General features: G+C 35.3%; 2 protein-coding genes across 2 annotated transcripts; one reads left to right on the top strand and one right to left on the bottom strand.

Annotated features, from left to right (window-relative positions):
* Positions 1–4,765: 4,765 nt before the first annotated feature.
* Positions 4,766–7,319, top strand: LOC108214609 (transmembrane 9 superfamily member 11-like). Its single transcript, XM_017386704.2, has 2 exons — positions 4,766–4,922; positions 5,053–7,319. Exon 2 carries the CDS (start codon positions 5,084–5,086, stop codon positions 7,052–7,054), a length of 1,971 nt encoding a protein of 656 aa, XP_017242193.1. The 5' UTR covers positions 4,766–4,922; positions 5,053–5,083; the 3' UTR covers positions 7,055–7,319.
* Positions 7,320–9,264: 1,945 nt separating this feature from the next.
* LOC108211657 (uncharacterized) lies at positions 9,265–10,335 on the bottom strand. Its single transcript, XM_017383313.2, has one exon. It carries the CDS (start codon positions 10,081–10,083, stop codon positions 9,496–9,498), a length of 588 nt encoding a protein of 195 aa, XP_017238802.1. The 5' UTR covers positions 10,084–10,335; the 3' UTR covers positions 9,265–9,495.
* Between the last annotated feature and the right edge of the window lie 1,122 nt (positions 10,336–11,457).

The raw sequence follows: 11,457 nt of genomic DNA, 5'->3' as shown, positions 1-11,457 counted from the left end.
ATTGTCATTATTCATCATCATCATTTTCGGGATTGATCCTATTATTGTTGTTGTTGATCGCGGAAGCAACACAGCCAGCCATCGTCTCAGCCATCATCTTTTTCACCGACTTCTTTTTAGCAGGAATCACGGTGGCAGGCTTCTTTTTTCCATTACTTCCACTTCCTTGAGTACTTGAACTTCCCTTCTGGTCAGACATTATCTTCGGATGAATGAAAATCTCACTTCTTGAATATATTTATATCAGTTGTTTTGTATGTTTTGTTAATCAAATGCAAGCCTCTTACATACCTTTTATAGTACTTAACCGCGATGCCTTACTTCCAATTTCTATATTTTCTAGGAAATTATAGTGCATTTCGGGGGGAATTGCAGGCTCACGCACACATTCACTTTTGTATCACTTCTTAGCTTCAATCTAGTGCAGGCAGGCTAGCCACGTCCATTGTTGTGGGACAGAACCGAAGGTCACTATCAATTAGATTTTCACCAAATTTGCGAAGAAAGTACATAGTAAAAAATGGAAAGAAATTGGTATTCAAGCACATTTGCGATTAATTTTCATAATTTCTTTAAAGCATAACATGAAATTTTTATTTTTTATTTCTTCTGGATTTGCACCAGCCGCGTATTATATGAAAAGGAGGGAGTTTTGCCGCGAAATGACAATAGCAGTAAAGCGTGCAAGTGGTCATGACAAATTAATCTGGAGCTTGTTTTCACCTGTGGTTACCCTGCCCCAGCAGCACCAATCACACATTCAAGGAAATAGCTAGGTAGTAAGGCTGCATTGTTATTGAATAGAACGGTATGAACACACTCATCAACAAATGTTATTGCTAAAATTGAGGGTTGAAAATAAGCTTAGTTAAGCAGTTTGTAGTAAACTTCCGTTTGTTTGTTAGAAAGTAACTTGATTTTCATAAATATATTTTTGAGTAAATATTTGTCCAAAATTACTTTCAGGGTAAATATTATGTAATTGGATGGTTATGAAAAAAGATTATGAAAATTGGTGGGCAAATATTTTTTTGTTTTGAAAACTGGAAGTCATTTTTCAGGAATTCATAGCTTTTTTCAAAGTTATTTTCCTACTCGGAATACATTTTATTTTCTATGGACTGCAAAGCCACATGAAAATATTTTCCGCTAAGAGTGGATCATGGTCGAACTTGAGACCTCCGCCAAATCCGAGCTCTGATTACCATGTTGAGAACCAGTACATCTAAAATCTTAAGATTTTAGAAAAAGACCCCAAATGTATCTTATGCTGTATTTCAATAATTATTTCCCAGAATATGTGAGTTGCTGCTGCTGGGGAACTACAGATGAAAAGAAGCTGCTGATTAATTTTTCTTGACCACTTGCCTACTTTACTACTATCGTCATTTCGCGGCAAAGTTCTCACCTTTCCATCTAATACGTGGCCGGAGGCAGTTCAGAAATAAAAATACAATTTTTTTGTAATGATTTCAAATTTCAGGGAAATTAACTGCAAATGTGCTTAAATACAAAGTTATTTTCATGTTATTTACTATGTACTTTCTCTCTAATTGATGGTAACCTTCCATTCTGTCCCACAACAATGGACTTAGCTAGCCGGGCTGCACTAGTGTGAAGCTAAGATCACTCCCACGCGACACAAAATATATGAGAGAGATGGTGTGATAGAAAAGTGAATGAGCTTAAAGCTGCAGTTCCCTCAAATGCACAATAATTTCATAGAAATTACAGACATCAATAGAATTAACGCGTTGATGATGAGTATAAAGAGATGAAAGAGGCTTGATTTGATTAAAACATTCAAAACAACTGATATAAATACATAAAGGAAGTGAGAGCATTCATCAGAAGATAATGTCAGACCAGAAGGGAAGTTCAAGTACTCAAGGAAGTGAAAGTAATGGAAAGAAGAAGCCTGCAACCGTGATTCCTGCTAAAAAGAAGTCGGTGAAAAAGATGATGGCTGAGACGATGGTTGGCTGCGTTACCTCCACAATCAACAACAACAATAATAGGATCAATCCTGAAAATGGTGATGATGAATAATGACAAAGATGTGCACAAGTATGTTTGTGGGGGGGCCTTAGTGCTTTTGGCACACTTTATTGTCTTGTTTATTTGTATCTATGGAGTTTCATATAGTGATTGCCAGTGACTATATATAATATTGTTGTAATAATTTGCACTGCGTATGTATGTCTTCATCTTGTGAATAATTTAAACTTTTTAGCCCTACCGGTATCAAGTATTTGGCAGTTGGCACTGGCATCTATTTGTCTCTTGTTCTTCGAACGTTTTAGAATATAATTATTATCATCCTGGTAAGCCCTCCGAGAACTGCTAACTTAACATGGTATTAGATCTGCGTTGCTGATAATTAAGATCATTCTACTGGTCATTCTGCAGGGGTGCTAACACCGAATTATAAGAACATGATTTTGATATTTAGTTGAAACCTCTAGTACAATAAGCAATAAGGTTCTATTTTAAATAACTTTTCAGTTTGCAATATCAGGCAATAAGGTTCTTCAGGCAATCTGCTTATTAAGCTGGTAGCCATTTTTCATGTGCAGCAAAAATCAACATAAGGGAGCCTGGCAGTGAGTTGGGTTTCTTTGCATTGCGAGAGACTGTCTCCGAGGTTTCGGTTGAGGAAGAAAGAAGGGCAAATGCTCAAGGCCATGAAGAGCTTGCCAGTGATGAGTTTGGGGTAGGCTGGTGGGTTCATGCCTTCATGGTGGTGGAGGGAGAGGGTGTGATGTGAGGCCCAGTATCACTTGTTGTCTGTCATAGGGCCCTTGCAAGTTGCTACTATTTGGATAATTAACAGATTACAATTCTGTACGCATTTAAAATGCAGGTATGGATCACTAAGAGCAAGTCCTCTGTATTGATGTCCTAAATCAAACATGTGAAGTAAATTAATGTTCCAACAATGTTCTAGTGGTATCTTAAAACACTAGGACATGTAACAAATGCTTTATTTTTTGAGACACCACTATGCATGCCCTATTCAATAAAAAAAATAGTTTCCTACCATTCCACCACATCTCTCTCCTTTCTTCTTTTCATTTCCTTCCCATAACAATTCAAATATATTAATATTTTAATAATAAGGCACAATAATGAAGCATGTTGTTGGAGTTGATATACTAAGATGTCCTAAACCACTAAAACATATTATTTTATTATATTTATAAGGTATTTGGTAGGACATTGTTGGACTTGCTCTAAGGAGAAAAAACCTAAATATCTGGTCAAAAATATCTTAACTATCACATTGAAAATATGATCCTGAATATTATATTAAAATATTATATCATGTAGTGTTATGACTTGTAACATTAAAATTTATGCGTCTTAGAAATATGTTTTATATAGGTTCCGTTTTATTTGAACTTTCAAAACTAGATAATATAAAAATTATATTTTTTTTAACAATAAGAGTCGACTAACATTAGAATTTCTAGTGTTTGTAGGTATTTTGGTTTCTATCCTTTTTGATAAAGGTAAGATGATACTCCCTCCGTCCCAGCCAATTCTTTACGTTTGGTTTGGGCACGGAGGTTAAGAAATATGTATAAAGTAGTGGAAAAGAGAAAGAAAAGTGGGTGAAGTGGCGGGACCCATCAATTTTTAATGTATAAAAGAGAGATAGTGGAGTAAAAGTAGTGTGAAAAGGGAGTAAAAGTAGTGTGAAAAGGAAGGAAAAGTTGGGAAGTGGTGGGACCCATTTACTATTTTTGGTAAGTTTTGAAATGTAAAGAATTGGATGGGACATCCCAAAAAGGAAACTGTAAAGAATCTGGTGGGACGGAGGGAGTATAATTTTGTGAAATAATATTTGAGATCATATTTTCTGTAATATGATATTTGAGATATTATTTCTTGATTGTGTGTTAAAGGAGTTCTCCACCTTTGTGAAGAGTAAGCTTTTTCTAAGTACCGGGTCATTTAATTTGTTACTTTTTACTTTAAATAAAATATTATTTTTCTAAATTTACTCAAACGACCTTATAATATAAATAATTTTTAATTATTAAATAATAACTTACAAATCTGTTAAAAGCAAAGGAAAATAACACCCATCAGCCAACATAAACTGGTCTCTGATGTATGTATAAAACTTCCAAAAATGCTAAAGAGAAAAGGAAAAAATAAAATTACACGCATTGAAAATTTAACTTGCGAATTTATCAAAGGCCAAGTTCACATCATATATTACAAAAAGATCTTGCTTAATTATTATTATTTTTTACTGGTTAAAGGGGAAATCCGAGTCATATGTATCAATCAAACCAAAAACAGCTTAATTATTGTTATTTTCTTGTATTAATTTATTTTTTGTTTTGTTTTGTTTCTTTTTTCAAGATTCTTGCTTAATTATTGTTATTTTCTTGTATTGATTTATTTGTTTTATTTTTTTGGAAGAATAGAGAAGGGGTTTATCTTTTCAATCATTAAGTCTTATTTTCTAAAATTCTGGGGCCATCTTGCATGACTATCAGTTAGAAAATAAATTTTCTTTAATGAAAACATTCCCCGACAGCTATTATATTCAATACAATTTATCCTACATGTATGTAGATCTTGACAAAAAGAAAACGAAAAAACAGCTTCATATTGTTATGACTATGGTCTATGGTGATATCATTTCTCGTTATGTTATATTAATAACAATGATAATAAATCTTTTTAAAACAAATAATTATTATTTTTTAACTTTTTCCCTTGAAATTGTGAAAAGAACAATAATTTCTCCAACGTTAGACTCGAGTCCTCCGTCTCTTGTTTTTCACCGACTGTCATACCTTTTCTCTATATACACGGCACCGACTCTTCCTCTATACATACAATACATAATATTTGCTCTTGCCAACCATTTTTGGAGCTTCCATGTACAACATCTCACTCTAAAGGTCAGTTCTTTTACTAAAATAATCTATTTTGCAACATTTATTCATCTATAATTGTTATTTTCTTGGAAAATCTTGAATTTTTACATTTTTTGGTGCTGATTTTGATCAATTTCTCATCTGGGTATTTCAGATCTAGGCCAATTTTGATAGATATAGTTGAAATGGAGCTTTTTGATAAGTTCAAGATCTGGGTTTTGTTTATTTTGGTGATATTTGAATTGGGTCATGGCTTTTATCTTCCTGGTAGTTACCCTCATAAGTATGTTGTTGGTGATACTTTGTCTGTGAAAGTTAATTCCTTGACTTCAATTGAGACTGAGATTCCTTATAGTTATTATAGTTTGCCCTTTTGTAAGCCTCAAGAGGGTGTTAAGGATAGTGCTGAGAATCTTGGGGAGTTGCTCGTGGGGGATAGGATTGAGAATTCTCCGTATCGGTTTAAGATGTATACGAATGAGACTGAGATCGTTGTGTGTCCAAGCAGGGTTTTGTCGGGTGAGGACTTTAAGATTTTGAAGGAGAGGATCGATGAGATGTATCAGGTTAATTTGATTCTTGATAATTTGCCGGCAATTAGGTACACAAAGAAAGATGGGTATTTTTTGAGGTGGAATGGGTATCCGGTTGGGATCAAGATTCAGGGGAAGTATTATGTTTTTAATCATTTGAAGTTTACGGTTCTTGTGCATAAGTTTGAGGAGACGAATGTGGCTCGGGTAATGGGTGCTGGGGATTCAGCGGATATGATTCCTACAGATAAGAAGGGATCGGAGATTCCTGGATATATGGTTGTTGGGTTTGAGGTTGTGCCTTGCAGTTTTAAGCATGATGCTGCAGCAATGAAGAATTTGAAAATGTATGGTAAGTATCCGTCTGGGATAAAGTGTGATCCTACTGCTGTGGCGATGGATATTAAGGAAAATGAGCCTTTGGCATTCAGTTATGAGGTTGCGTTTGTGGAGAGTGATATCAAATGGCCATCAAGATGGGATGCTTATTTGAAGATGGAGGGCGCAAAAGTTCACTGGTTTTCTATTCTGAACTCTTTGATGGTGATCACGTTTTTGGCTGGAATTGTCTTTGTGATCTTCTTAAGAACTGTTAGGAGGGACCTGACTCATTATGAGGATCTTGACAAGGAGGCTCAAGCCCAAATGAACGAGGAGTTGTCAGGCTGGAAGCTTGTTGTTGGTGACGTTTTCCGCGCTCCAAGCTACCCTTCATTGTTGTGTGTTATGGTCGGAGATGGGGTTCAGATTCTGGGAATGGCAGTTGTTACAATTTTGTTTGCAGCCCTAGGATTTATGTCTCCAGCTGCTCGAGGGACACTGATTACAGGCATGATATTTTTCTACCTGTTACTTGGTATTGCTGCTGGCTATGTTGCTGTTCGCATGTGGAGGACAATATACTGTGGAAATCACAAGGGATGGGTTTCTGTCTCTTGGAAGGCTGCTTGTTTCTTTCCGGGTATTTCCTTTCTGATACTAACCACTCTAAATTTCCTACTATGGGGTAGTCACAGCACTGGAGCCATCCCCTTTTCTCTGTTTGTAATTCTCATTTTGCTCTGGTTTTGCATCTCTGTCCCGCTTACCCTTATCGGTGGTTACTTTGGGGCAAAGGCACCTCATATTGAATACCCAGTTCGAACTAACCAAATACCCCGAGAAATTCCTCCTCAGAAATACCCATCTTGGCTTTTGGTTTTCGGGGCTGGCACACTCCCATTTGGTACACTCTTCATTGAGCTTTTCTTCATCATGTCCAGTATCTGGTTGGGTCAAGTATATTACGTTTTTGGGTTCCTCTTTGTCGTTTTGATCCTTTTAGTTGTGGTTTGTGCCGAAGTATCTCTGGTTCTGACCTACATGCACATATGCGTGGAGGACTGGAAATGGTGGTGGAAGTCATTTTTTGCTTCAGGATCTGTAGCTATATACATCTTCTTGTACTCCATCAACTACCTTGTTTTTGATCTGAAGAGTTTGAGTGGGCCTGTATCCGCAACTCTATATTTGGGTTATTCGCTCTTCATGGTTCTAGCTGTCATGCTTGCAACCGGTACCGTTGGGTTCCTGTCTTCTTTCTGGTTTGTGCATTATCTGTTCTCCTCGGTGAAGTTGGATTAAAGAGCTTTCTCCTCTTCAACGCACAAGGTACCAGGATCAGTCATCAAGAATCAGACGCATCCTCAATTACTGTCTCTTATCTTAAAATTTGTTGGTTTCTTATAATGTAGAAGAATAATACCGTAGTTTCCAATTTTAAATTTGTTTCTTCTTTATATAAAAGTACTTGTACCTAGCATGATCAATCTCGTTGTGGATTTCCTTGTGGGAAGTCGATGTTTTCTATTGTTCTTGATAATGTGTATCATTGTATGATTTTACGGCATGGATGTAGTCATTCTTTCTGCCAGCATTTTGAAACAGGGATCTGACAGTTGTTTATGAGTTCAATATCTCACCCCAGGGGCTTTGTGGTTCACGTTTTACATATTCTGGCTGTCATTCCTCGGAGATTAAAAATGACAGCAATGTATGGGACCGTTTGGCTTAATGCCTGGTGTCTACAAGGGTGAAGTTATTTACAAAGGAAAAAGTAGCTTTTATGAATTAAGGGTGAAGTTATTTACAAAGTGAAAAGTAGTTTTTATCTTATGTGTGGATAATTTCCTTTGATATTTAAAAAGCATTCGAGTATAAAAAATATTAATATGATAATAAAATATTATAAATTATTTTTTATGGTAATCATTTATATTTTTATAATATTTTTATAAAATTAAATTTCAAAATAAAATACTAAAAATTTATAAAATTTAACATCTCGGATTCTTGACTTATAAGTCAGAAATTGATTTATAAATTTTTTACGCGGACGACAGGAAGAAGCTTCTTTTGACTTGTAAGTTCGCCAACACCACGTACTCCTATATTTTTCTTCCTATAAATTTGTGCGCCGGGATATTTGAACTTAATTTTCTCTCTTTCAACCGGAACTCCTAAAACGTCAAAACCGAATTAGTATCGCAAGGGTCGGAAAATGAAATGACATTACATGTTTGAAAGGTGTGAAACGAGAAAGAAGAATCAACATAATTGAAATGTGCCATATCTTCCCTTAAAAAGGAAAATTTGAGTTCGTTTTCCTCGTGTTAGAATATTAATCGAAGATTTTAGAACAATCGAGTTCAAATCTTCCAGAAACAATGTATGTTTTCGAAAGTGAAATGCTGTAGGTGCACCAAACTTTCACGTTCAGTGGTATTTGAATTAAAATATACAAAAACGATATACAAGAAATTCGTGTTAATCCAAGATCTTTCGTTATCCGGACTAAAATTCCGGCCGAATAGAAAAAATAAATTAACTTTTATTTCTCAATAATGTTTTATCGGGAAAAAATAATTGATTTTTTTAATTAGAACTTTGACTATTCTGGTTCGGCCTTAAATTGCTAGATCTGTGCATTTAGCTTTGCATTGCATCAAAGAGGATATTCATGATGGTTAACTACTCAGAGAGGACTTAAAGTTAATTACGATTTACACCTCATATTAAGGGGGTGTTTGTTTCCGGCTTTTAAGCCGGGCTTCTGGTTTATAAGTTAGAAGCACTTATTTGTACCGTTTGTGTAAAAAGTCAAGAAGCACTTATAAAAAGCTAGGAATGCTAGCTTTTGTTTCAGAGCTTCTGTTTATTTCCCAAACACTTTAATCACTTATAAGTCTTAACTTGCTTCTAACTTCTACTCCACTTTTTTATTTTAAGCAAGAAGCACTTATTTTAAACTCACTCAAACAGCCCCTAAGCATGTGTACGAGTTTGATAAGCAAGCTTTAAGTGTTCAACGCTAAAAAAGCACTTATGTTGCTTTACATGTCTGCATGCCTATCCATGGAGACACGCTCTCACCCGTATTAATATTATTTATCTATTTTTTCTCTGTAAAACTATTTTTTATATTTAAACACACTTTGAACACACTCGCGTTTTAACTTTGGACTTTCAACAAAAATGCAAGAGCAGTAAAGTAAACATTAATAGGAGAAAAATGTCGACCAGAATAACCTTTTTAGTCGAGAGGAAATAACCCGACAAATATCATCCACGGACAGGTTTAGAATTCAAATTTTTGAGAGGAATCAAACAAATTTTCGAAAATTTTGTTTTCCTATAATTTTGAGAGCATTTTATAATTTTGTTTTCTTATATTGATAAAAAAGAATGTTAATTTTTTTTAAGAGATACGTGTCCCCCAATACCTCTTAACTGATACCAAAGGATCCCGGTACCGCAGAGTTTTGTACATTTTGTTCTTAATCAATTTCACAGCATTTTGTAATTCAGTGTTCATTGACAAACATCAAGTACAACAAGTTCTTTAAACTCATGACCATTTTACCTAAAAAATGACAACAATGTGGCTTAAACAACATATAAACAATGCCACTTATAACATACTCAAACCTATAAACCATTAAGCTTAACAAAAAGAACTGATTCAGATTAGGATCAACAACATGTGTTCTTGATCTTAATCATTCAAAAGAATTGAAAGAGATTAATCAAAACACAGCAGTTGTTTGTGAAACAGCATGACTTCTACTTCTTGGAAACATGACTTCTTTCTTCTTCTTCACTTGAATACTATCCTCTTCTTCTTCCTCCTCTTCCTCAAAAGGCTTCTCCTCATCAATCTTCCCCATTCCAACACTAACACTCCTCGGAACCACCCCTTGAGACGACGAAAGCCTACTATTAGTCCCCATCACCAAGCTCTCCTTGAGCTTCTTCACTTGTTGCTCTTTAATCACTTGTTTCAAGTATAAGTCCATCTCTGTTCTCAACTTATTAGTTGGATCATTGTTATTGTAAGTTGTGGAGTTGGCTCTAATGAGCTCCTTCAAGTCATCACCATCGAAATTAGTTGATGACAATGAAGGTGCATAGCTTGTGCTAAAACTCTTGGGCAGAGCTGAGCTGGCTTTTGAGCTCTTGTTCCTTGATCCCATCATGTTTTGGCTACTCCCATATCTTGGCTTTGATGCTACATCCATCATGCTCTTCACATACATGTCTTTCCCTTTCTTCAAGAACCTAAATGGTAGTGTTATGATCCTCAATAACTTGTTGTGATGCCCTTTGCCACCCATTCTTGAACCCTAAATGACAAACTTTGGTTATGCTAGCTTCACTAGACAATTGTAGTAGGTTCGACTCGTACTGAATTTTGTTATCACCAGATTCCTCTGTTATCACCAGATTTCTCCGTTAACGAGAAAGAAAGAGAGAGAGAGAGAGAGAGAGAGAGAGATTGTGTTTATGGAAGGGTGGGAACAAGGTTGAGGTATATATGTAGTAAGGTGAAGGGGGAAAGAGAGGTGAAAGAGTGGAATAATTCAGAGCCAACCAGATAAGACATGATCAACGGAGATTAAGATAATAAATAAGAAAAGGTGACAAAATTTTGTTACAATGGTAGGCAAAAGCTTATTGGAACAACAATTTTGTCAAAGTTTGACTTGAAAGTCCGTGTTCTAACATTGCTAACTAAGCTTTGTCAGCATCCGGTGGCTCAAGACTTTGCTCATGAGTTTACATAATTAAATAATTGTAATTAATCATATTCAAGTTTAAATTATTTGTTCGTTTTTCTTTGGTAGGACATCAACGAACCTAACAAGTAACGGTCCGTACAGGGCAATGCATTTCCAACTAATATTAAAAAATTAATTCTCTAACTCAATATTCGCAAAAAAATTATATCAGGATCCCGATTTATCGATCTCTCGGTTCGAAATTTGTGATATTACGAGTATTGTTCTGGAATAAGTTCCTAAGAATTTTAAGTGAGTCATCAAGGAATTTGTTACGAAATTTTGTTTGCCAACAAGCTGCGTGATTTTTACAAGTCGGTGCTAGCAGCTGAAATTTGAAAACCGGGGGGTTTTGCGGCTTGTTGAAACCAGAATAGTCTTGAGTTTCTTATCCTTATCTAGCCTAGCAAAGCTGGTGCCAACATGTCAAGACAGATGGGCGATGTGTCTAAGAATTTCCGGTTTATTAGATGTTAATTTTTTTTGGTTCCCGAACAATAATTCGTATTATTACAATATCATGAGAATTTTAACATTTCGAAGATAGGAGACAAAATTATTTTAAAGATCTTATCTTCGAAAATGAATTTAAAGCAATTCATGTCGATTTGTGCTGTTAATGGAGTGCAAAAGTTTGTGTATGATTAATTTCAAGACATTTTTAGAAACACAAGGCAATAACACTCAAATATGCTATAAATAAAAAAATTAATATTAAAGTGATAAGCTTCCATTCATCGCACATGACAAGTCTCATATACAACCAAAAATTTGGCTGCTGCCTCCAGGGCTCCTTATCAACAATATGCATTAGTCTCGTCAGGGTTATCTCATCATTTATTCATTCCACAGAAACAATAAATTTAGAATTAAGGGGATGATATTAAAAGTTTGATTCCACCTAATTTTAAGCTCGACTGACAGCTTCTC

The sequence above is a fragment of the Daucus carota genome, chromosome 3, assembly GCF_001625215.2.
Source record: "Daucus carota subsp. sativus chromosome 3, DH1 v3.0, whole genome shotgun sequence".
NCBI classification, from domain to species: Eukaryota; Viridiplantae; Streptophyta; class Magnoliopsida; order Apiales; family Apiaceae; genus Daucus; species Daucus carota.
Note: the sequence above shows the minus strand (reverse complement) of the source record. Positions and strands in the feature narration are given on the sequence as shown.

What these genes read in the sequence shown, in the direction of transcription:
- LOC108214609 (XM_017386704.2), top strand. Translation starts at nt 5,084, where the DNA reads ATGGAGCTTTTTGATAAGTTCAAGATCTGGGTTTTGTTTATTTTGGTG.
- LOC108211657 (XM_017383313.2), bottom strand. Translation starts at nt 10,083, where the DNA reads ATGGGTGGCAAAGGGCATCACAACAAGTTATTGAGGATCATAACACTA.